This window comes from Lissotriton vulgaris, chromosome 10 (genome assembly GCF_964263255.1).
Source record: "Lissotriton vulgaris chromosome 10, aLisVul1.2, whole genome shotgun sequence".
NCBI lineage: Eukaryota > Metazoa > Chordata > Amphibia > Caudata > Salamandridae > Lissotriton > Lissotriton vulgaris.
In genome coordinates this window covers 49469546-49490607 of record NC_141698.1, presented here as the reverse complement: position 1 = coordinate 49490607, position 21062 = coordinate 49469546, and the positions used below count along the sequence as shown (strand labels likewise).

The window sequence follows — 21062 nt, the reverse complement described above, 5'->3', positions numbered from 1 at the left end:
GACAGGCAGTGTTTGAAAGTGAATTGCATCTATATATTCTTAAGGGGGAGGGTGGGGCTTGAGGTACCTAGGACCCATATGAGTGTAGCTATCACTGGTGTAGCAGGTGCAGGGACATCAGTGTCAAGGGTAGTAATGGCCACCTGCCCCCCCCCCATATATATGGCTGCCCTAGTCTCCAACCTTTAGCTTTCTAGCGAAGCCACATGGTTTAGCCTCAGGCAGAAGGCAGTCTATTTTCTGTCGTATGACTGAGTAGAGGGGAGAATGGATGGTGCCGAGCACCATAATTGAAGTGCTCTTTGGAAAAAAATACCAAAACAAACAAAATACAAAAAACAAGGGCTACAGAATAGACAGGAAAAGAGGGTTCTACTTATACCAAAGGCAGGACATTAGAGAGGAATGAGCAGACAGAGTTATATACAAGTAAGGAAGATGAGTAAGAACACAGTGCCGAGAATCACAACATAAGTAACTGCAGCGCTAAGGGAAGACAATACGAGTTCCTCTCCCCTACCCCAGCACCAGGATGCCCGTAGGGTTGCAGAGCGCTCTACAAATACTATAAATAAAAAAATAAAAATCCCCTCCACCCGAGGTCCACACACAGCCTCTACTTACCAACTTGTGAATGGCAGAATGCAGCCTGCGGGTGCTGCGGGGCACAGCTGCAGGCGTCAGAGGGTGTCCCCTGTGCCAGGAGCATCAGGGCTACGGCCGCCAACCCACAGATAGAGGCTCCAGACATTCTTGCGGTGTCCGTCCGGTGTCCAGGGAAGTGCTGAAAGACAGAGGTGGACCGCTTCAGACCAGCACTGCAGGTGCCATACAGAGAACGACTTGCAAATAACTTACTTCAAGTACACATCGCCCCCCCCCTTCGTTGTTGATAATGCTGCTGGGAAGTTGTCACCAATCAGAAAGTCACACCAAAAAAGTGATGCAAAGAGATGGGGGGGTTATGCAAATCAGCATTTGCATTGAAAAGTTCCCCAAAGTGATGCTATGTTGCACTAAGCTGTACTGTGCACTGCTGCGCATCAAGAGGGCGTTCCGTGGGTGGTACACCTGCACTCCCAGGCAATCACCCATGGTTTCTAATGCACTGCACAGCACACATACAAAGCAGGAAAAGTCTTAAAGGATAGCTTATGTAGTGGTATGGTCCCTTTACTGTACAAAACCTATACTTTAGAGAACGCAGACACCCTTGTACTATGGGTGCAGCCAAAAGTGCGCCAGCGCGGGGGAAAGATAGATACAGCACATTTGTTTTCTTTCGCTTTGATGCAGAGCTGTGCAGCAGATTTGCTTGTGGCGCTGCTTTGGTCCACTATTAGTTAATATGGACCTTGGTTTCTTCCCTACTGATTGATAAAGTAGTATTGGTCTTTTTTGCTGCACCACCCAAGCTCCCTTTTTGTCGAGTGCGGTCTTGAATGTTGCTGCTGTGCTGTTTGGTGTCTTATCGGTACAAAAGGGGGCGGTGATGGACGGAGCATCTGAACCAATCAAACACTCACACCCAGTCACCAGATCTGGGTTTAATCCATTACCGTTCTTTAGCCCACTCTGCCACCCCAGTTCAGACATGGCTATATGCAAATCAGTCTGACCCTGTGCCTCATGGGAACAGTCCAGCCCGAACTGCCAAGCCATGTCTTCCCTGGACCGGAAACAAGCTTCCGAGGACCGGTTTCTGGCATTCCAGCCGTCTTCAGCCCGGCTTGCTTGAATCCAGTGGCAAAGTGAACAAGGGACTCACGTCTGAGCATACCCTGCCAACCGTTTGGTGTCTTATCAGCATGTGTGCACTTGAGGATGCAATGCTGATCTGCCCACCATGGGAATGCTTACAGGCAAACCGTGCAGCGCTCCTGGTGTGCACCGGTGCATCGCCTGGTAGGTGAGGCAGTGTGTTGAAAGAGTAACCTTACATTTCGACTAAGGGGCGAGTCTAGGGTTCACAAGGCACCATCCTTAAGGTTCGAAGAGGTGCGACAGGATATTCTCAGGCCCTAATTTTGAACCATGTGTTGTTATTCTGACTGTGGCACTGAGGTCACATGACCAGATCTTTGCATAAGCAATTAAGTGATATTAACAGAACCGGACAGATATACTCAGGTGAGTAATGTGGAGGCATTTCAAATAGAGGTATCCAGATCAAGCACCGATGCCCTTCGCTTACCGCCCCCCTTTTATATATATTTATTAACGGATTTTTATATAGCGCAAACTTGACCCGAAGGTATTGTGCATCAGAGCGCTTTACATGAGCACCTGTTAAGTTACATGAGGACACGTTCATTTTTGTTAGGCACGGGGAGATTAAGTGATTTGCCCAGAATCACAGGATGTTGCGCGTCCTTGCGGAGACTCGAACCCAGTCTCTTCCTGGGCCCATTAATATATGCAGATTGAGCAGGGGCTGGGAGCCTGAGCAGAAACAGCCTTACTTAAATTCAGGTGTGGTTCATCAGTGTGAACTTATCAGTGCACAAACAGTCCTGGCAACATTTGCATATTTTTTTTAAATCTAAGTGACATTAAGAAAACATGTCTCTTATAGAGAACACCCCCCCCCGCAAAAAGGTGCAATTCGCAAACGTAGGCCACTTTTGTTTTTAGGGTGTCCAGGTCTATTTTTTTGATCCCAAGCAACCCAGCTCGAGATGCCATCAGGTGTCAGAGTTCATAATGTCACCTGTTACCCAGGACATTTTGTTGACAAGGTCCACGATAACAAAGTTGCGCCAGGTGGCTGGGGTACGTGTCACTAGGAGATCTGAGGATCAGATCTTAATTCCCTCACACACCTGTTAGGGTGTCACGCTTCATGATTGGGCCCTCCTCGTCTGGCCGGCTCTGCAATGCCGGCTAGGCATGGGGGCTTCTTTATCAGAGATCTTTTGATCTGAAAATGCTGTAATGATGAATGCAAGTGAGGGATTTGTGGTGAGTCTCGTGGGTGGTGACTTAAAATAGGCTCTGGTACCCAAAAACAATTAATTTAATTAGAGCATGACACCCTAGTAGGTGTGTAAGGGCATTAAGATCTGACCCTCAGATCTCCTAGTGACAAATACCCCATCCACCTGGTCTGTGTCCCCTTGGCAGAGGAACTACCCCTTTGTTGATAATAATTGTACTGTTTCCCGGAAGGAGCCAGGGAGTAGGACCTCATGAAAATATTGGGCACTTCTGTCCCCCATTGATTTAAACGGGATAACAAAGTCACCATCTGAATCGGCCTTGAGCCCGATCACAGCCGTGTAAGGCGGTCCCCGTCTTTGCAAAGGTTTCTAAAGAGGAATTTACTGGGTACACTTCTGGGGTAGTATCTTCCAGGTGGAATGGGTTGCTGCGAATAGAGGTGCACAGACAAGCTGCACTGTGAAGCCGTCCGTCATCATTTCCAGTGGTAATCACCAATTCTGAAGGCTTCAAAATGATTTTCAGTAACAGATGCCCATGTAAAATGTAAATGTACCAAAAATGTGGCTAAGACTAGAAGCGGAATAAGAAACCTCAAAGGCAGACGGCGCTTGCTTATCGCACTGTTCTAACAAAACTGCCAGATGCCCCACAAAGACAAAAGATGAAAACTTTGAAGAAAAAAAAAAAAAAAAAAAAAGTAAGAGTGAGTGTACTAAGTCACCCTGTAGTTATAACGCCCTACAATCGCACCCAAGTCCAGAATCAGTTTCTGCCGCGCTCTGTTATTGGCGGTGGCCTGGAAAGGGCGGCCATTTTGTGCGGTTCATCGAATAATCTGCGGATAAACAGAGCCTTGCTTTCTCCTAGTGGCTGGGAGGTGTAGTTGCCTCCCCATATAAACAAATGATACACTGACCTTGGAGTTAGGCGTGTGTGTGTGTATGGGGGGTGGGGGTCTCTCCCCCTGGAATGAGTACCAGTCGACCCTCTCCACCCGCTGTTACCTTCCCCCTCCCCTAGCCTCGGCTTTGCCAGCCCGGTGTGGGATACTCTTGGGTTACTTTGAGGCCAGATGCAGTTTCCCGGACATCAGCCCCAGCCTGGAAATAAACATTATGGGAATAAACATTCTGGGCACTGCGGTGTGTCTGGGCAGGAGCCCCGAGCACAAGCACGCTTTTGTCTGGTGCTCCTTCCAGGAGGTGGCCCCAGAGGAGGGGGGGGGGGGGGGGGGGGGAGAAGGAGGCGGACCCAGAGGGGGGGGCTGTATCCGTTTGATTTTGTTGACTTCAAGGATGTCGTGTGCAGGAGAAAAAAAACTGGAATTAAGTTACAGGTCCATTAAAGGTGAAAGTCCAATATGTATTCCAAACTCCTCTTCCGGTAAGCAACATCAGCCAAGGGGCTTCTGGGAAAGAGCCCAAGCCCCTCCCCTCAGGTCACCTCTCTGGATCCTAGTCTGACCGCCTTCTATAGAAGGCAGCTCCACACAGGTTCACTGGAATTATGCGGCAGGAGAGGGCCAAACTATGCAGCAGGGTTAAGTAAGTTATGCAGCAAGAAAAGACAAGTTATGTGGCACATTTTGTAGCAGTATTACTGCATTATTTCGTCATTGTTAAACTTGGCACTACTGTCTGGGCATTGGTTGTACCTCATTAGTACCTGTTTAATACCCAAATATAGCAATAAGCCACAGGAAGGTGATCAGTCCAGCTTTGTGAAAGGCCTTACACTGCCAGACAACAAGTCTTACTACATTTTAACTAACTTTTGAAACGTTTGAGCTAGAAACAATTTTGTTGTTAAAATCTGGTGATTAGGAGGCAAATGGTTGATTATGTGGCAAATCTAAAATTATGCGAAAATCGACGCTGCTGCACAATCGCATAATCTCAGTGGCCCTGGCTATACATCTTCCCAATGCTGAAACTCAGGTTTCCAGGAGGGGAGGGCGTAGTGTAGTGTTCCTCACTCCCCATAAGGCCATCACGAAAATATACTTTGCCTCTCAGAAATGTTCTCCTTCTATACCATGGTCTCAGTATCTGTGTAGCGCATTCTACCACATATATAGCATCGTAGCACTTTCTGAATCTGCAAACCGTGCAATTGGTTCTGGACTGGCCATTGGCTGCTTGCGCACAGCAGTCTTAGTCTACTGGGCATGTGCTGTCTGATGTGAAAAAAAGTGAAATGTGTTCAGCCCAAGCCTGCCTCCTCTTGTCTAGCACACCGACTGGCAAGGCTCCAGAAACCGGAAATACATTATATTGGCATGCAGAGATTTCTTGCAAAATACTTAGAGGGTGCTAGATTGTTCATGGGCATTGTAAGCCCAAACACTAAGTCTTACATTCCAGACCCAGCACACCGCTCTTCGACCACCACCCGCCTCAAGACTCATTGGTCAGTACATCCTCTGATAGCAGGATTGGTCCTGTGTGGAACTAGAGGTGAAGCGAGTCGGACTATTGTGGTACCTTTGGGATGTTTCCATGGTAACCCTCCAGGAGGGGAGCTGTCTAGGATGGATGCGTGATCTGGAGACATCCAAGCATCTCTTAGCTCCTCCTCCTACAAGTAGCATGGCAGGACAGCAAGGACAAACTCGAGGTTACAACACTTGAGCATGCATTGTGGGTAACTCAAGCTAGGAATAAATTCATATATTAGAATGCGGTGATAAATCTCTGAACAGTGATGCCAAGTGCTCTGGGACCCCAACTCTGTGGCTCCACACTACATCAAGATTCAAAATGATCACAGATGGTTCATGCACCTGGAACGCAACATATTTACAGGTCTTAAGGGTGCGTGGGTCACAGGGCGGGACGATCAATGAGACCCAGCTAGTTGTGTTTCTTCAGGCCTTGGCCAGTGTTTCTTCAGGCCAGGCCAGGTTAGTCCATCGGGCCAGTTATTCCTGCTTGGATCAGCTACATCGAGCAAGTCCTGCAAGGCCCACAGAACCTACAAAGCCAAGTCTGAACTGCTGGGGGTCTGACCAGCCGGGCATCTGACGCTTCCTGTTTACACCCATCAAGTCTTTCTACGTCCAGTGTGGACGATGGTCTCCTGTGAGAAGGGCTGCAGGAAAGGGCGCAAGGATGGCAGTACGTGTGGTAGCTGAACAAGAATGTGTGGAACCAACAACTCCACAGTTCATTCAATATTTGTGCGTGTGTGAAGCTGCATGGTATGTGCACACAACAACCCCAGCACCCTTGGAGGTGGAGCCCGCGAGACCACCCAGAGTTCACACAGTGGCCCAGTTGAGCCATCTTGGGTTCATTCATTCGGGGGGCTATTAGGAATCTCTGGACAAACCGATGACCTGCCCGTCCATCGAGAGTGGCAAACATGAACTTTTGACCAGCCATTAGTACAGGCCGGAGAGGTGTTTGGAACTTTAGTTACACCGACACTAAGTTGTGGAAATAGCTCCACTTCAGAGCATGTGGCAGTAGTCAGTGACTACATCTGCGGAGATTTAAATAAAGGCGAGGACAGGCAGGCGGGAGCGAGAACACGCATAAGTGTCACTTCACAACCAGTGGGAGATACTGACAGAGCAAGCATTGGTCAAGACAGCTGAAGTGGAAAAAAAACAGCTTTCTGCATATCATCTACGTGATTAAGAGTAATGTTTCAGCATACTTCTGAAATGCAGAATGGAGAGAGGGGTGGGGGTGCGAGAGTGACAACCCCCCCCCCCCCCCCCCCCCCGGAATAACAAAACCACACTTAATGAGCAATTTATATAGCAGGCAACACTGGGTAAGAAGACAGCTGCGTGTCAAGCCAAACACTAAACTAAAAATACTTGCAACTTTGACGCCAATATGAGAGACACCGTAGAGTGTGTTCTTCTGCAAGGTGAGCAGAGGCCCTAGGACAGCCAGGTCAGGGCACTCTGGGCAGCGGCCGCGCGACCTCCCTCGTGAGCACTCTGACGTCAGATGTCGCGCGAGCTCCCTCGAGAGCACTGTGACGTCAGGTGCCACCCAGGCTTCACGGACACCGCTCTTGAAGGCGGTCCTCGGGGCTCCAAGAAGCCAGGCTGTGGTCGTACCGGGACTGGGCAGTAGGGGGCGGTCCCAGCAGTGGGAGCAGGCCTTAAAACAGGAGGGGTCTCCAGCAAACAATGCAAGGACCCCTTTGAAACCCGGCGGCTTGTCCTATTCCCAGCCACAAGTGAAACCCCACGAGCAGCTGCTGCTCACATTCCAGGCTGCGGCGGGGGCTTTGGGGCCTGCGGTTGAGCTATGTTTTTCCCTTGTCAGAATAGGTTTATAGTCAAGGCCACTGGAATTATGCAATTTTGCAGCGTGTTCCGCACGATTATCTATTTACAACGTAATCCATCATCTGCTGCATGCTTTGCAGATAAAAAAAATAAATAAAATAATAATAAAAAGTGCCAGCCACGGCGCCACGAGGTGACAGAAACTTTGGTAAGGTGAACTTGTCACCTTTCTCTTGTTAACTGCTGTGTTCTGGAGGGGAGCTGGTACCCCTTAGGTGAAGCTTTTGTCCAGACAAGGTCAACATGTGTAATATTTAAACAATAACACTATATTCGTCAACACAAACTGCCTTTTCTTGATTTACAATTTAGTTCACCCTGCCGCATAATTGGATTCTCATCTGCCGCATAATTCTATTGGAGTTTGTGGTTGTCCCGCATCAGCAATAAAAGCAGTGGTGCTGCACCCTAGCCAAGCCTCAGCTGCAGAGGAAGTAGGGGATGGCACAGTCTAGTGTAGGGCCAGTGATCCATCACTGCCACGAGATTGCACCCCCTGAATCCACTCGATCACCCGTGGGTGGCGGACCGGAAGCACCGACCCAGCACAGTAATATTCAGTCTGCTGATTCTGCACCCGCGGATTCCCTGGTCAGCCCTGAAGGCACCGGCACAATATTACAGACATCCTTCTCCAGCCCCCAGTGGGCCCTTGACATACCCAGGGCCACTGGCCCTTCACATGCCGACGCAGACGAGGACCACGTGGGCTGGTAACCAGATCCCTGCACGCGGAGGCACTCTGCAACCTCAGGGCCGCGTTAGGAGTCTGTTGGGGCTCTACCACACTCAGGATTATGGATCCTGTGGTGTATTAGAGACTATTACAAGTTCAGACCTCTAGAATGAGAAAGACGCGTTACAATGAATGTTTGTGCACCTTTTCCCATCATCCTAGCATTTTTCTGAGATAATACATTACATTAAAGGGGTACATTTTCCCCATGAAATCTGCAATCCAGTCACTGGTTTGGGGCTCAATTCGGATTTGCACACAACCTACAAGGTGGACCTTAAATGTCCTGCTTGGTCTTTCTTCATACACAAGGCCACTGAAATTATAGGATTGACCAACCAGAGATTTTTCCGAATACATTTATATTTGGCACAATTTCTACATAATACATTACTGGTTGAATAATTTGTAGATTTTAAACGAAGATCAAACGTTTTCTTTCTCAAACGGACCAAGGGGCACTAAAAACACCAGAAACAGGTGTTGCTGCGCAGTGGAAGTACCGTCTCAAAGGTTGGCTGGCCACCTTTCAGGTGCTTATTTTTGGATGTTAACCCAGTAGCATTAAATTGAAACCTTAGCCAAGACAATCTTAACGAGTCAAAATAACTAACACGATCACAAAATTTGCTCCATTACACCACATAATTTCCCTTTCTTGCCATATAATTTAGTAAACTATGCTCCTTAGTTTTTGTTGTCCCTTTTCCCTGAATTCCATTGGCTCAGCTCAGGCACTAGAGTGGACCATACAGCCTCCAGTGGGGCAGGGGCAGACTAGACAGCCACCCGATGCCTCAAAGGATGTAGCTCACCCCTACAAGTGGCAAAGACTGCACAATCCGTGGCAAATTACCACAACACCCATAGAAAGTAATGCTCCCGAGCCTCTCTTTCTACCAGCAGCTCCCCTGACAGCTTCATGGTCTGGCCTTCGAACCCGGGACCATCCCAGCAAAGGATGCTGCAGAACCTCTAGTTTTAGTGAGCAGTGGACAGGAAGGCGGGTGAATGACATGGTACCCAGAGCGCAGCTTCTTACCCCTTTGTGTGTGAGGGGGGGGGGGGGGGGGGGGGGGGGTGGCGCATCTAGTTTATAGGAGAAGAAAGAAAAGAAAAAAAACACACACTGTTCTCTTTACCCAGCCCTGCATCTCTAACAGCCAATAACAAAACAATATCTTTATATGAGCTGAGTACTCGCATAATAAATACAAGTATTGACAAAACCAACAGGTCTGGGCTTATTGTGCCAACACATGCAATGTTCTCACTGGATAGCAAAATGCGCTGTGGGGAGTCAGTGGGTGCAGACTATAGTTCTGTAAGATGTTCCGTGCATGGAATCGGAAGGAGGCAGAAGGATGCACCCAAAGCATAGGGTGAGAGATGACCACTCCCCTGGGCAGAGCCAGGAAATGACTGACAAAGCCTCAGGCCAATGGCAGACTGAAACAAGCCAATGGATTATAAGGGGTGGAGCCAAAGCCAACTATGTATGTATGTTGTTAGCAATAGGTCTATTAGAAAGTTGTGCTCCCCCGACCAAGACTTAAAGTAAAAAAAAGTCATGCAAACGGTACAGACAGGCTGAAGCTGGTTCTGACGGCTTTGAAAATGAAGCGGCGATCTGGGGCCAGAATAGTACCGCACTGGAACTCAGGGGCCTCATGAAACCCACCTTAACAGCTCCAGCGGGGTTCGTTATGAACTTTTCTCTCTGAAACTCGGCAGAGAGAAGCTGAAAAATACCACTATAGAAGAATAGAGCATCAATAGAGGAGTAAGCAGGAGCAAGGAAGAACGAAAGATGGGCACATAGAAGAGGGAAAGATGGAAGCAAAGGTGAAAGGATGTATGGATGAGTGGGTGAACAAGCGGGTGGATGAATAAGCAGCAGATGGATGAGTGGGTGAAAGGATGAATGAATAGATAGGTGGTTGGACAGGTGAAGGTGGATGGACAGGTGAAAGGATGCAAGAGTAAAGGGATGGATGGACAGAGATAAAAAGACAAGTGAATAATTGGCAGAGTGGATGGACAAATGGGTGGATGGCACAGTGGATGAGTTTATGATGGGTGAATGTATAGATGGATGCAGTGCTTGAAATTGAAAAATAGAAGTGCAGGTGCTAGGTACCAGAGTACCTGCTTGTTTCTGAGAAGTGCTGGTACTCTCCAATTAAAAGTGTTACATTTCTCTTGAGCAGTGCCAATACTCTCCCTCTCAAAAAGCTAGTACTCAGTACCGACCCATATAAAGCACTCGAAGGATGTCGCAGTGGATGGATGGCAGAGGAGAGGAATGGATGGACGAATGGGACGTTAGTCACATGGAAGGATGGAGGACAGAGTGGATTGATGTAATAATTGCAAACGAGGGATTGAAGGACGAAAGAATTCATGTATGACAGAATGTAAAGGCGAAGTAGTGGATATTCAGCGGGTGAATGGAAGGTTGAAAGGATGAATAGATAGAATATTGGATGGAAGAGAAAGGGCAGCTCTTCTTGGGACAGCTGTTATGTTATATGATTTGGAAAGCCCATGGCAGACTCGATAAAGGGACTTCCGAGCACTGACTGCCAGGAAGAGAGGACAGGAAAGTAAGCTACCGATCAGCAAAAGAGCCAGGTCTTCAACTCTCTTCTGAAGGTTAGGGATGGTTCTGATGGAAAGAGGCAAAGAGTTCCAGAGGGTCGGTGCAAGCACCTTGAATGAACGCCCTCCCGCTCTGTGAAACTGAGGGACTCTTGCCAGGTGGAGGTCGGCGATGCGTAGACCATGTGTCGGGATGGCATAGACCACTCAAAATCTCTGGGCTTGCGCCTGCAAGAATTTTGTGAGCAAAGCAAAGCGCTTTAAATGGATTCTCTGCTCTATGGGCAGCGGTGAAGATGGCACAGAAGGCCAGAGACCGAGCAGTGCCTAGTTAGGGCAAACAGCGTGCGGGCTGCAGCGTTCAGGGTGCTCTGCAGCCTTTTAGTCACTGACTTGTTGGAGCCAAGGAACAGACCATTGCAATAGTCCAGCCTGGCTAGAACAGGGGCTTGGCCAATCAGCTGGCGAGTGTGGGGTAAAAAAAAAACAATATGGGTTTGAGGCCGCCCAGCAAGCCAAAACAGGTACCTGTGACAAACTCGGCATGATCTTCAAAGGAAAGGGTCCTATTGACCCAAATGCCTATATTTTTTATGACGGTTTTCGGCATAGGGGCAGCGCCAAGCTCAGAGGCCACTCGTTGCTGCCCAAAGCTGGGAGTCTCTGCCGAGTAGGAGGATATCAGATTTAGTGGAGTTCAGTTGGAGGCAGTCAGCCGCCACCCCTCCTGAAATTTAGCGGCATCCTGGCCAGGACCCTTGGTAAAGGAAAGTATCAGCTGCGTGTCATCCGCATAGGACACCAGGGAGATGGTACATGCTTTGGCCAGCAAAGCCAGCGGCCCAATGTAAACATTGAACAGGGTAGGGCTCAATGTTGAACCCTGGGGAACAACACAGCAGAGGGAGTATGGGAATGGAAAGAGGGGGTGGAGGGGGGGTGAGGACTTGAAAGGACCGGTTGGTCAGAAACTATGTGAACCAGGCGAGGGTTCTGTCTGTTTGTTCAAAATGGGGGGTATTTTAATTTTCTGATAACTCCCTTACACCAACTGGTTGACCAAGTTGGAAGAGCATCCAAAATGTAATCAAGTCAAGTCAAGTCAGTATATTTATATAGCGCGCTACATACCCAGAGGGTCTCAAGGCGCTTGAAGAAGGGTGGGGAATTACTTGTCAAATATCCACGTTTTAAGTTGCTTTCTGAATGCTAGGTGGTTCTGAGTAAGGCGAAGGTGAGTGGGAAGTGAGTTCCAGGTTTTAGCTGCCAGGTAGGAGAAGGATCTACCTCCCATGGTGGTGTTGTAAGGTGTGAACACAATATTTCTCTGGGTCCAGGGGCAGCCACTGGTTACCGGGCTTACGGCAGTAGGTGGTGTCTTGAGACATTTCCAGTCATCAATTCGCCCCATTTCAGGCTTCCTTTGAACTTTTGGGAGACTGAAACCTATGGGCAGGCAGTGAAGAGTAAACTGATGCAGCCATGTCCATCTGAAAAGTGGCCCTAGACATGGCACATCACAGGCCCAAAGATGGACCACCCGCTACGACCACGGGCACCTTCTCCACAGGACAAGATTGTTAAACTTTGTGTGATCTCCTCTGAGATGGAACAGGCACTTTAAAGTGCTTCACTGCTGCCACTGTCAGTCATGGGACTTCAAAACAGCACCATCTGGCAGCAGGGTATCGGCAGCTGCCTGCCAAGGACCCGGGAGAAGGGCAGGGGCCGAGTGCCTGCACCTCTTGTTTGAAGGGGGAGTACTGGCATTTCTCAGCAGTAGTGAGATACTTTAGTGAAAAGGGTACCTGAATCACTTTTCAGTGGCAAACAAGAACTCTGGGTAGTGACTTTCTGCACTTTGTATGCATTCCAAGCGCTGATTCAGAGAAAAACCTAAATAAACATAAGGCAGCTTCTGTCCCAGTATCTGCCAACAACAACAAACAGCCAGTGCTCAGAAAATGCTTTTCGAAAGAAAAACAAAAACACATACCATAACAACATTTGTCTGTGCAACAACAACCAGCGATCTTAAATAGCACTTAGGTATATAATTACCATGTAACTCGAGACCATCATGGACACCACTGCCCAATCCCAACCTGAAACGCATTCTGGGAGTTGTAGTCCTGTATAACCCCACTCTGCGAACAAATCTACTCTAGATCACAAGGATTTGAAAAGGGGGGGGGAAACTTGGCTTCAAAATTATGTCCCTACTGAAGTCATCTGGTTTCAGCACGACCTTTGGTGCAATACCAAATAATGTTTAGCGATCTCGATGGTTCAGTCCGGTAGAGACATTATTTCAGCCTGGCTCGCTCCTCCAGCAACACAAAAATGCACCGTGGGATTTGTATTCTGCGTAAACTTTAAGTGACACCAACTAGAATACAGCACACGCAGTGGGTCGAGCTTAGGGTGACATGAGCCGAGGCAACGTCACGTGGCATTCTGGGACTTGTAGTTCCGCAAAGTGCAGGCTACGTAGGAGCAGCATTAGAAGGTGAGATCTCTTACCTTGGGTCTTCGGCTGTGCTGAGGGGATCTTGTACCTCCAGGGGCGGCTGTGCTACCGGTCGGGCTGCAGGACTGAGCCGTGGGTGAGACAGGATCTCGCTGTCCTAGAGCACACAGAGTATCGGATGGCAGGCTCTGTACCAACACATCCTCAAGCCGCCTGTTATAACCGCATCCGAAGGCCCGCCCCCCTGCCCACGCCCTCGGCTGCCATTGGACGGGGGAGGCCCAGCTCGGGAACTCCACGCCCCCGTCCGGCAGGCAAGTAAAAGTGATGCTTGTGGTATGAGGTAATAGGAAAAGTGTGTTTTTTGCCTCAGTTTTGTGCCGCCACCGCAGCCTTCCTGTTGCTCAGATCTTGGCAAGCTCTGTGGGCGGGATGGAGAGAGTAGGGTCGCCCCCCCAAACACACACACACACACACCCTCAGGCGGATTTCAAAGAGTTTCGTCCAAAAAGTAAGGTTGAAATCAGGGGACAGTGTTGGACTCTCTGTTAATCAGTCTATTTTTGTGTCACTTTTCTCAGTGACGTAGCAAGGTCAGGTGGTACCCAGTGCTGAACATTTTTTGTCACCCCTTCGCCCACATTGAGATTATTAAAATAAGGGAAAAAAAGATAGTTACACATATTTTTTGCCATTTTGTCACCCCCCCCCCCCCACCCCCCCCCTCAGTGACATTTTGTCACCCTCCTCAGTAATGACACCCGGGGCGGCCCGCACCCACCGTCCTATGCCTCTGACTTTTCGAAATATTCTGGTTGTGATACCATAGAAATGTGACAATACAGCTGTTGCAAATGTCTGTCCGTACTTTATTTACCGTTTATGGGACTAGGTCCTGAGAGGTTTGGCTCAGCCTTTCATCCTTCTTAGATCGATATAATGTGCGCAGTGAGTGTCACAGAGGGTAGCAGCGAATGCCGTCAGCTCGGCGTGTGATGCAAGCAGCAATTCACACAGAGACATTTTAAGGCATGAGCAAAGTGGGCTCTGGCCCAGGGCCACAGCTTTTCAGGGGCCCCCAATAGAGCCAGCTCTGTTCTGCAGAGAATCTTGCTCTGATGACCTTGAATCATTCCTATTATTTAAAATAGCATTTTTCTTTATTTTTAACGTGGTTGATGTGGGAGAGTCTTAAAGGCATTTTGCAGACAAATGTTGTGTGTATGTTTCATGCACCCCACCCCCCATAAAAAGTATCTTCTAGATAAAAATAGCACCTCACATATGAGGAATGAGAGGGGGCCACATGGATTATTTGCAGTAATATTACACACATCATTATCCATGAATATTAGTTGCAAACACATTTAGAATCGGGATATGTGTGCGTGCGCCTGGCCAAAGAGGGCATGAAAGAGCTGAAACTGGATCCTAAATTCAAATCTGTTCTGAACGGGGGCCCCAAAATACGTTTGACCCAGGGCCCCCAAAATCCTTAAAATGTCCCTAAATTCACACCCTAACTGTGCACGCTATAGACAATGACACTGCATTGTACAGCAAATGCATACATGTTGTGCCCCTCATAGGCAGGTGCAATCTATGTCTCAACTGCTAAAATGTAGTGTGCCATATAGCCTATGCTGCCCCCACTCCAAAACATGCCACCATCATTTTCTCCCCCACATTCTCTTCTTCCCAATGGCCCTATCCATGCCCACTACTGCTCTCTGTTCTCTCCCAGTCTGCAGTTCTCACATCTTTCCTTTGGCTCATATATCCCCCATCTCTCCTCTGTTTCCCTGGGATTCTCTTCTCATTCCTACAACTGTCTTGTGGCGTAGCTGGGTGGGGTGGGGGCTCCGCTCAGCCATCCTCACTTTATTCCCAATACTGTCTTCTTTCTACTGTCTATAGCTCTCCCCTTTCACCAAAGTGCTTTCTTCTCTCCACTCACATCTATGGCTGTTTCATTGTTTCCACCTTTGTTTCTCTCAACTGTCTGTATTTCTCACCTCTTGTACTTCAGTGCTCTCCTCTCTCTGCCTCCCTTACCTACTCATCCCAGATAATGATCTATCTATCTATCTATCTATCTATCTATCTATCTATCTATCTATCTATCTATCTATCTATCTATCTATCTATCTATCTATCTATCTATCTATCTATCTATCTATCTATCTATCTATCTCTCAATCTATCTATCTATCTATCTATCTATCTATCTATCTATCTATCTATCTATCTATCTATCTATCTATCTATCTATCTATCTATCTATCTATCTATCTATCTATCTACCCACCCGCCTGTCTGTCTGTCTATCTATCTATCTCGGTCTGTCTGTCAATCTCCAGAGGTGCACCTCTGTGCTCAGTACTGCTTTATTCACATACAGACACCAATCATAGTTTTGTTCCCACTGGAACCTTGCGGGTTCAGCTTTGTACCTTGTGCCTCGTAAGGGGGAGCATCATGGCTCCCTCAAGGCGTCGCCTCTTATGAGCCGTGGCACACCATGCTCAGCAGTGACAATCAATAGCATTTTACACTCTGCACATCTGCATATATATACGGTGCAGTCCACAACTGGAATATAAATGTTGCCCAATAAAACATGCTAATTGAAACAAGCATATTAATCAACACAGACTCAGGCATTTCTTACTACAGCGCAAAGGTAAAAGCTTATGGTTATGGCATAGTGAAGGGGTTTGGTTTCTTCTGGACCTTCTCGACCTATGTAATACTGTAAAACGTTACTGCTCCACACTATGGGCCTATGCAATGAGACTGTGCTCTGAGTCTGCTAAAGAACTATATTTATATGTATTGCACTTGAAAGAACAGCATGGCATACAACAGGCATGCAGACGTGCACAAAATAATATGTTATATACATAGTTCAGGGAGAGGAGAGGCTTCACCTGTTGTTATTCACGACCCCTCCCAATACCAGAGCCGTCTTAACAGCATTATAGCCCCCCGCCAAAGCTGTGCACCGAGCCCTGCCTACACAACCACTCACAGGAATAAAAATGTTTAAGAGAATATTAGTGTTAAATTCTGGTCTGCATAGGGCCCCTATGGTCATGGGGCCCCCGGGCCACTGTCCAGCATGCCCGAGCGTTAAGACGGCATGGCACACACTCAACAGTGGCACTAGCATACAATGCTATGCACCTCTGCATATTTACATGTATGTATTACATATATTCGAACTTGTTTCTCCACATTGGTCTCGACTTTCCAATGTCTCTGTTTCCCGCCCTTATTTCCGCAGAATTTTCCACTCAGTATGTATTTTGCCCTTCTCTATCTATTCGTTGTTCCATCCGTCTGCTGCCTATAGACCCAGCGTGCCCCCACCCCCCCCCCTGCTTGAGTGCCAGGCAGTAGACCGAAATGGAAAAAACAAAATAATAATAAAACTATTTTATTATCATTTTATTTTTATTTCTGCTGGGGAGAGGATGTAGCCGTACGGCTAGAGCGCTTTACCTCGAAGCAGCGGAACCGGGTTCGAGTCTCAGCTCGACGCCCAATATCCTGTGATTCTGGGCAAATCACTAAATCTACCCGTGCAAAACAAAAAATGAATGTGTCCTTGTGTAACAAAACTGGTGCTCGTGTAAAGCGCTCGGATACCCAATATCTTCAGGTCTAGTACAGGCTATATAAAACTCTAAAAAAAAAAAAAAAAGGACAATCATGTCTGGGCGGGGTCATGAGCGGTTCGGGGGGGGAGTGCGCACTGTAAAGTGCGCATGAGAGTTTGTCCGGATGCTCAATACTGTCCAAACCGTCATGCACACCTTTATCTCTCTCCACCAGAGCTGTATTGTACCGCCGGGTGGAGTAGAGGCACAGGCCCCTAAGGCCTGAGCGCGTGTTAAAAAGCCCGCTCAGGCCAACCACGACGCTGCTCACATGAGAGCAGCGTCTTGATTGGCGTCTAGGAGCCTGCGCAGTGTGCAGGGACACCAAGGAGAAGAATCGCAAGGCAGCGGCCGGAAGCACAACAGCAGGTAAGTGTTTTTTATATTCCCCCACCTCCACAGCCCCACCACTTGTGAAAAGAAAGCAAGCCGCTACTGTATAGATCTCTCCTACTTTTACGCAGCACTCTTCTCCCTTCTGCGATACAGCAATGCTTTTGTTCTTACAGAGTAAGTTGCTATTATCACACTTTTCTTAGCCGTTGTTGTTGTTAGACAGAATATAATAAATATATAAAGTGTCCTTTGATTAGAAATGATCAAAGTGGCATAATTTTGTTCCTTGTGCAGCAAAGGTAATTCTCACAAGAACTGGAGGTTTCCTGCATGTACACAAGAGTGGCATGTCCAAGAAAAACATCTAACCCATTTTCATTGTGAGGTCCCTATTTTCACGATTCCTTGTGTACCTTTCCCCCACGATTGTTCGCTGTCCTGTTTCTGTAACTCCTATGGTGGCCATCGCGAGCGCGACGCAAGCACCATGCATCCAGTTTCACAGTTCCTGCAAGTCACTTCTGCTCTAATTAGCCACAGAGAGCTAAGGAAGTGTTAAAAAAAACTCCAGTAGCCGATGAATAGTGTCTACAGAGATTATGCTCACATAATACAAGTTATGCACATGACTAGTTCTGATACATCTTCCGTTTGTCCTAGTTTCTCAACCACGGTGCAAGGTGGGTAACCTCAAATGTTTCAGCCCAGGATGCTGAGTTCTTGCTCAACACCAAAAAACATCCCCAAAAGTTAGAATTTGTAGTTGACAGAAATAAACTAGTTCGGAGTCACATGTTCCAAGTGACTAGTTAATAGTACCACTGGGTTAGGGATCTAGTGGTGAGAGCCAGAGGCACCATGCACGGTTCAGGGAGACCACTTACTACTCCAACCAGTCCCAAAGATACATGTTCCAAAAGGAGCACTACTAGTGGTAGGAATGTAAATGTAAATGTAAATGTACAGGTATTTATATAGTGCAAATCACCAACCGGTCTCTAAGCGCTTGCTTAGGGAACCCGTCCTGGTATTCCCCTGTGAGATAACCCCGGCAGGGTATCCGCAAGGTGAAAGCCAGGCATCCCGCCGCGAGGGGCCGTTGTGGAGATTAAGCAAGCTATTGCCCAGAGTCGCAGAGTGTGAACCCGCTAATCGAGTAGGCACCGGAGCGAGAATTGTCGAGTCCATGGACATTTTAGGACTCAAGACCCCGCCGAGCCGGGAATTGAACCCTGGTCCGGGGCTGACCTCTGCTTCCAGGTCTGCCTCCTCTAACCAGTGAGCCACACTTCTCCACAGAAAGGACCCCGAGTAGGCTCCTGCAGGCAACATACTCTTGAAGCCAGTATCGCATACCCCGATGGTTGCGATTGGCTCTTAGTCAGATGCAGTGGCAGCAACTTTGCTGGGACCGCCTACTGGACTCCGGAGTTCCCTTGTGAAGAAAAGGAAGAGTGAGGGTCATAATGTTCCTTTAAACAACATCTTTAGAACCGTATGGATGTCTAAAGGGGTTCAGGAACCAGCGTGCTGAGCGTCGGCCAACAGGACCCACCTGAAGGACAATGTTATATGAGAAAACCCTAAGACCCTCGTGTGCTGGACAAAGAGGGATACAGACTGATACAAAGTCTGACTCTCCAACGGGCAATGCACGTGCACTATACGTGGTGCAACCATCAACGCACCTTGAAACATACAGACAAACGGGCGGAGGTAAGCCAGAGCACGTCCGCCCAATCAATAGAAAAACACACAAAGGCGGCGGTAGGTGCAAAAGGGTTTCACCCAAAATGGTTTTAATCTCCCTTCCCCCATTTCCAAGCCAAAGTAGAGTACTGATGAATTACAATAATTTTTGACAAACCCTCTTCTGCAGCTACAACAACCTGTGTGTGTTTTTCACAGCACTTCCTGGGCCCTCGGGTGACAGGCTTCACCAGGTTCAATCACAGACAGACGGATGCAGGTCCCAGGCATCAACAGAAGGCGCTGTTCCTTAAGTTGTCCTCCATGCAGATCTTGATCAGTTGAGCTATGTGTTTATCCTGTTACTTAGGGCCGCTCCTCGGTTCTCTAACTGGTAGTCAACAACAACAGGTCTTCTGTAGGGTCCTAAGTTTAGCGGCAGCCTTAACGGGAAACAACAAATGATCTCAGATCCTCCAGCTGCCTCCTGTCTCCCAAGACTGTCACCCTGAATAACTCTGGGGAAACCAGGCTGATGGGTTGGTGTTTAGACTGGGAGGGTGTTTGCAGAAGGGTGAGGTTATCAGAGCCCTGATGCCGTCCATGAATGCTTTAATGCCGTAACTAAAGCCAAACACTTTTGCCAAACTTAGGTACTCCATAGGATACATTGAATGCATTGATGATGCATGGATACATGCCTATTTGATTCTGCTGTTTTCCAAGGTGCCTCCATGTTGCTTTAAAGCCACTTCATAGCACTAGGTTCATTTGATCTTGGGTAGTGAATTAATACTTAGGGCCTGATATACAGTTTGGGGGAATGGTACTCCATCACAACCAACATTACGGATATCCAGTCTGCTGTATTACAAGTGCATATTATGGAGTACTCATCCATTAAACTCCAAATCAGGCCTTTAATGTGTAGGCAGTGGTTACCCAAGGTTATATATGTATGTAGGGAATACTCATGGCACAGTCAGTCCCCTGTACGGCTTCTGGCTGTAGGTGAGGATGCACGGTGAGAAGGATGAGGCACATGGTACCCTGGTCCATCAGGCGTATCCTCTGAACCAGTCTGATAACTTTGAAGACCCCTAATATGTGAATAGCACCTATGAAAGTCATGGGATTTGTCAAACTAGCATAAGGGATACTACACAGAGTGTGGTTGGCGGCACCAGCTAAGGAGTTCTCCACACATATCCCATGCTGCCACAATTCACCTCCAGGCGCTTGGGTGGATTCAAGGTGTGTGTTAGATGCTTGCACGGGCACAGAGCCCAAGAGACATACATATGTCTTGTATGGAGTGTAGTGGTATATTTGTAGAAACGATAACGGGCAGGAAGGAGCATGATATTCAAAGGACCGACAGAGTTGTGGGGAAGAACAAACCAATGGCTTCCTGAGATGTAGGGAAGATATTGTTATCATTTTATTAGCACAACAAATCTCTCTTTTTGCACCATTGTTTGCATCACTGGACTACCTCAAAAATCCCTCGCTCCTATTGATCGCAAGAAAATGAAATTTTTGCTCCAATTTGATGGCGCAGATATCGCTGTGGTGATGGTGGGTTGATGTAAACTAATGTGCAAAATTGCACCCACTGAAAATTACCCTGTACGGGTGTAATGAATCTAGCCTCATCTGGACTCCTTTAATGTCAGTAAGATGGGGATCATCTGAAATGGGAAGAGGGTGTGGGGCATTTAGGGGGGGGACAAATGTGTAATCTTTAGTGAAGGAATTGGGTTTCTTAGCAAAAAGTGATGGATGAAATTATGAAAAATAATATAAGCTCTGGTAATTACTGTCCACTCTTTCCATGCCATCTTTATAGCAGCAAGCAAATGTCAATCAGCGTTTGTCTGGCGACGATAGGAGAAGGCTTTCTTGAATCCCTAGATCATATCGCTCCGGAATGAGTAAAAAACATAAACCCGGGCTTCTTACTGCTGTGTTGGGTCTGATCAGTTGGGTGCAGCTTTCCCTCCCGCTGGCACAGTGATCAAGGGACCCACATCTCCTACAAGAGACCAGGGCCATCGTTAATGTGCCAATTTGTAGGGCAGCTTGGCGCAGTGCATTCTTAGTACAAGAAGGTGATTGGCAGGGCTGACGATTAGTAATCGAAGACCCCTGCCACATATGGCACAAGGTACCCTCAGATTGCAAGAATCTGCAGTGTTACGCCCCCGTATGTAACAGTCACTTCACCCCCCCAAAAAAAGTCTTTGATGGGTTCATTACTGCTGCCAGTGAGTGGGGCCATCGGCGGAATAACTGCAGGCCTCTAGTCTGGTGCCA

The 21062-nt window shown here is 47.8% G+C and overlaps 2 protein-coding genes across 2 annotated transcripts in view; one reads left to right on the top strand and one right to left on the bottom strand.

Moving 5' to 3' along the window:
- TIMP1 (TIMP metallopeptidase inhibitor 1) overlaps window positions 1-13268 on the bottom strand; it is a 24040-nt gene extending 10772 nt beyond the window's left edge. Inside the window, exons 1-2 of the mRNA XM_086940426.1 lie at window positions 13113-13268; window positions 625-784 (exon numbers count right to left, since the gene is read on the bottom strand). Of these exons, the coding sequence (XP_086796552.1) occupies window positions 625-751 (127 nt within the window). The 5' untranslated portion in view covers window positions 752-784; window positions 13113-13268. The remainder of the gene's footprint in view (window positions 1-624; window positions 785-13112) is intronic.
- The window catches only part of SYN1 (synapsin I), a 452931-nt gene that overhangs the window by 188443 nt on the left and 243426 nt on the right, over window positions 1-21062 (top strand). The gene's annotated exons all lie outside the window — the stretch shown is intronic.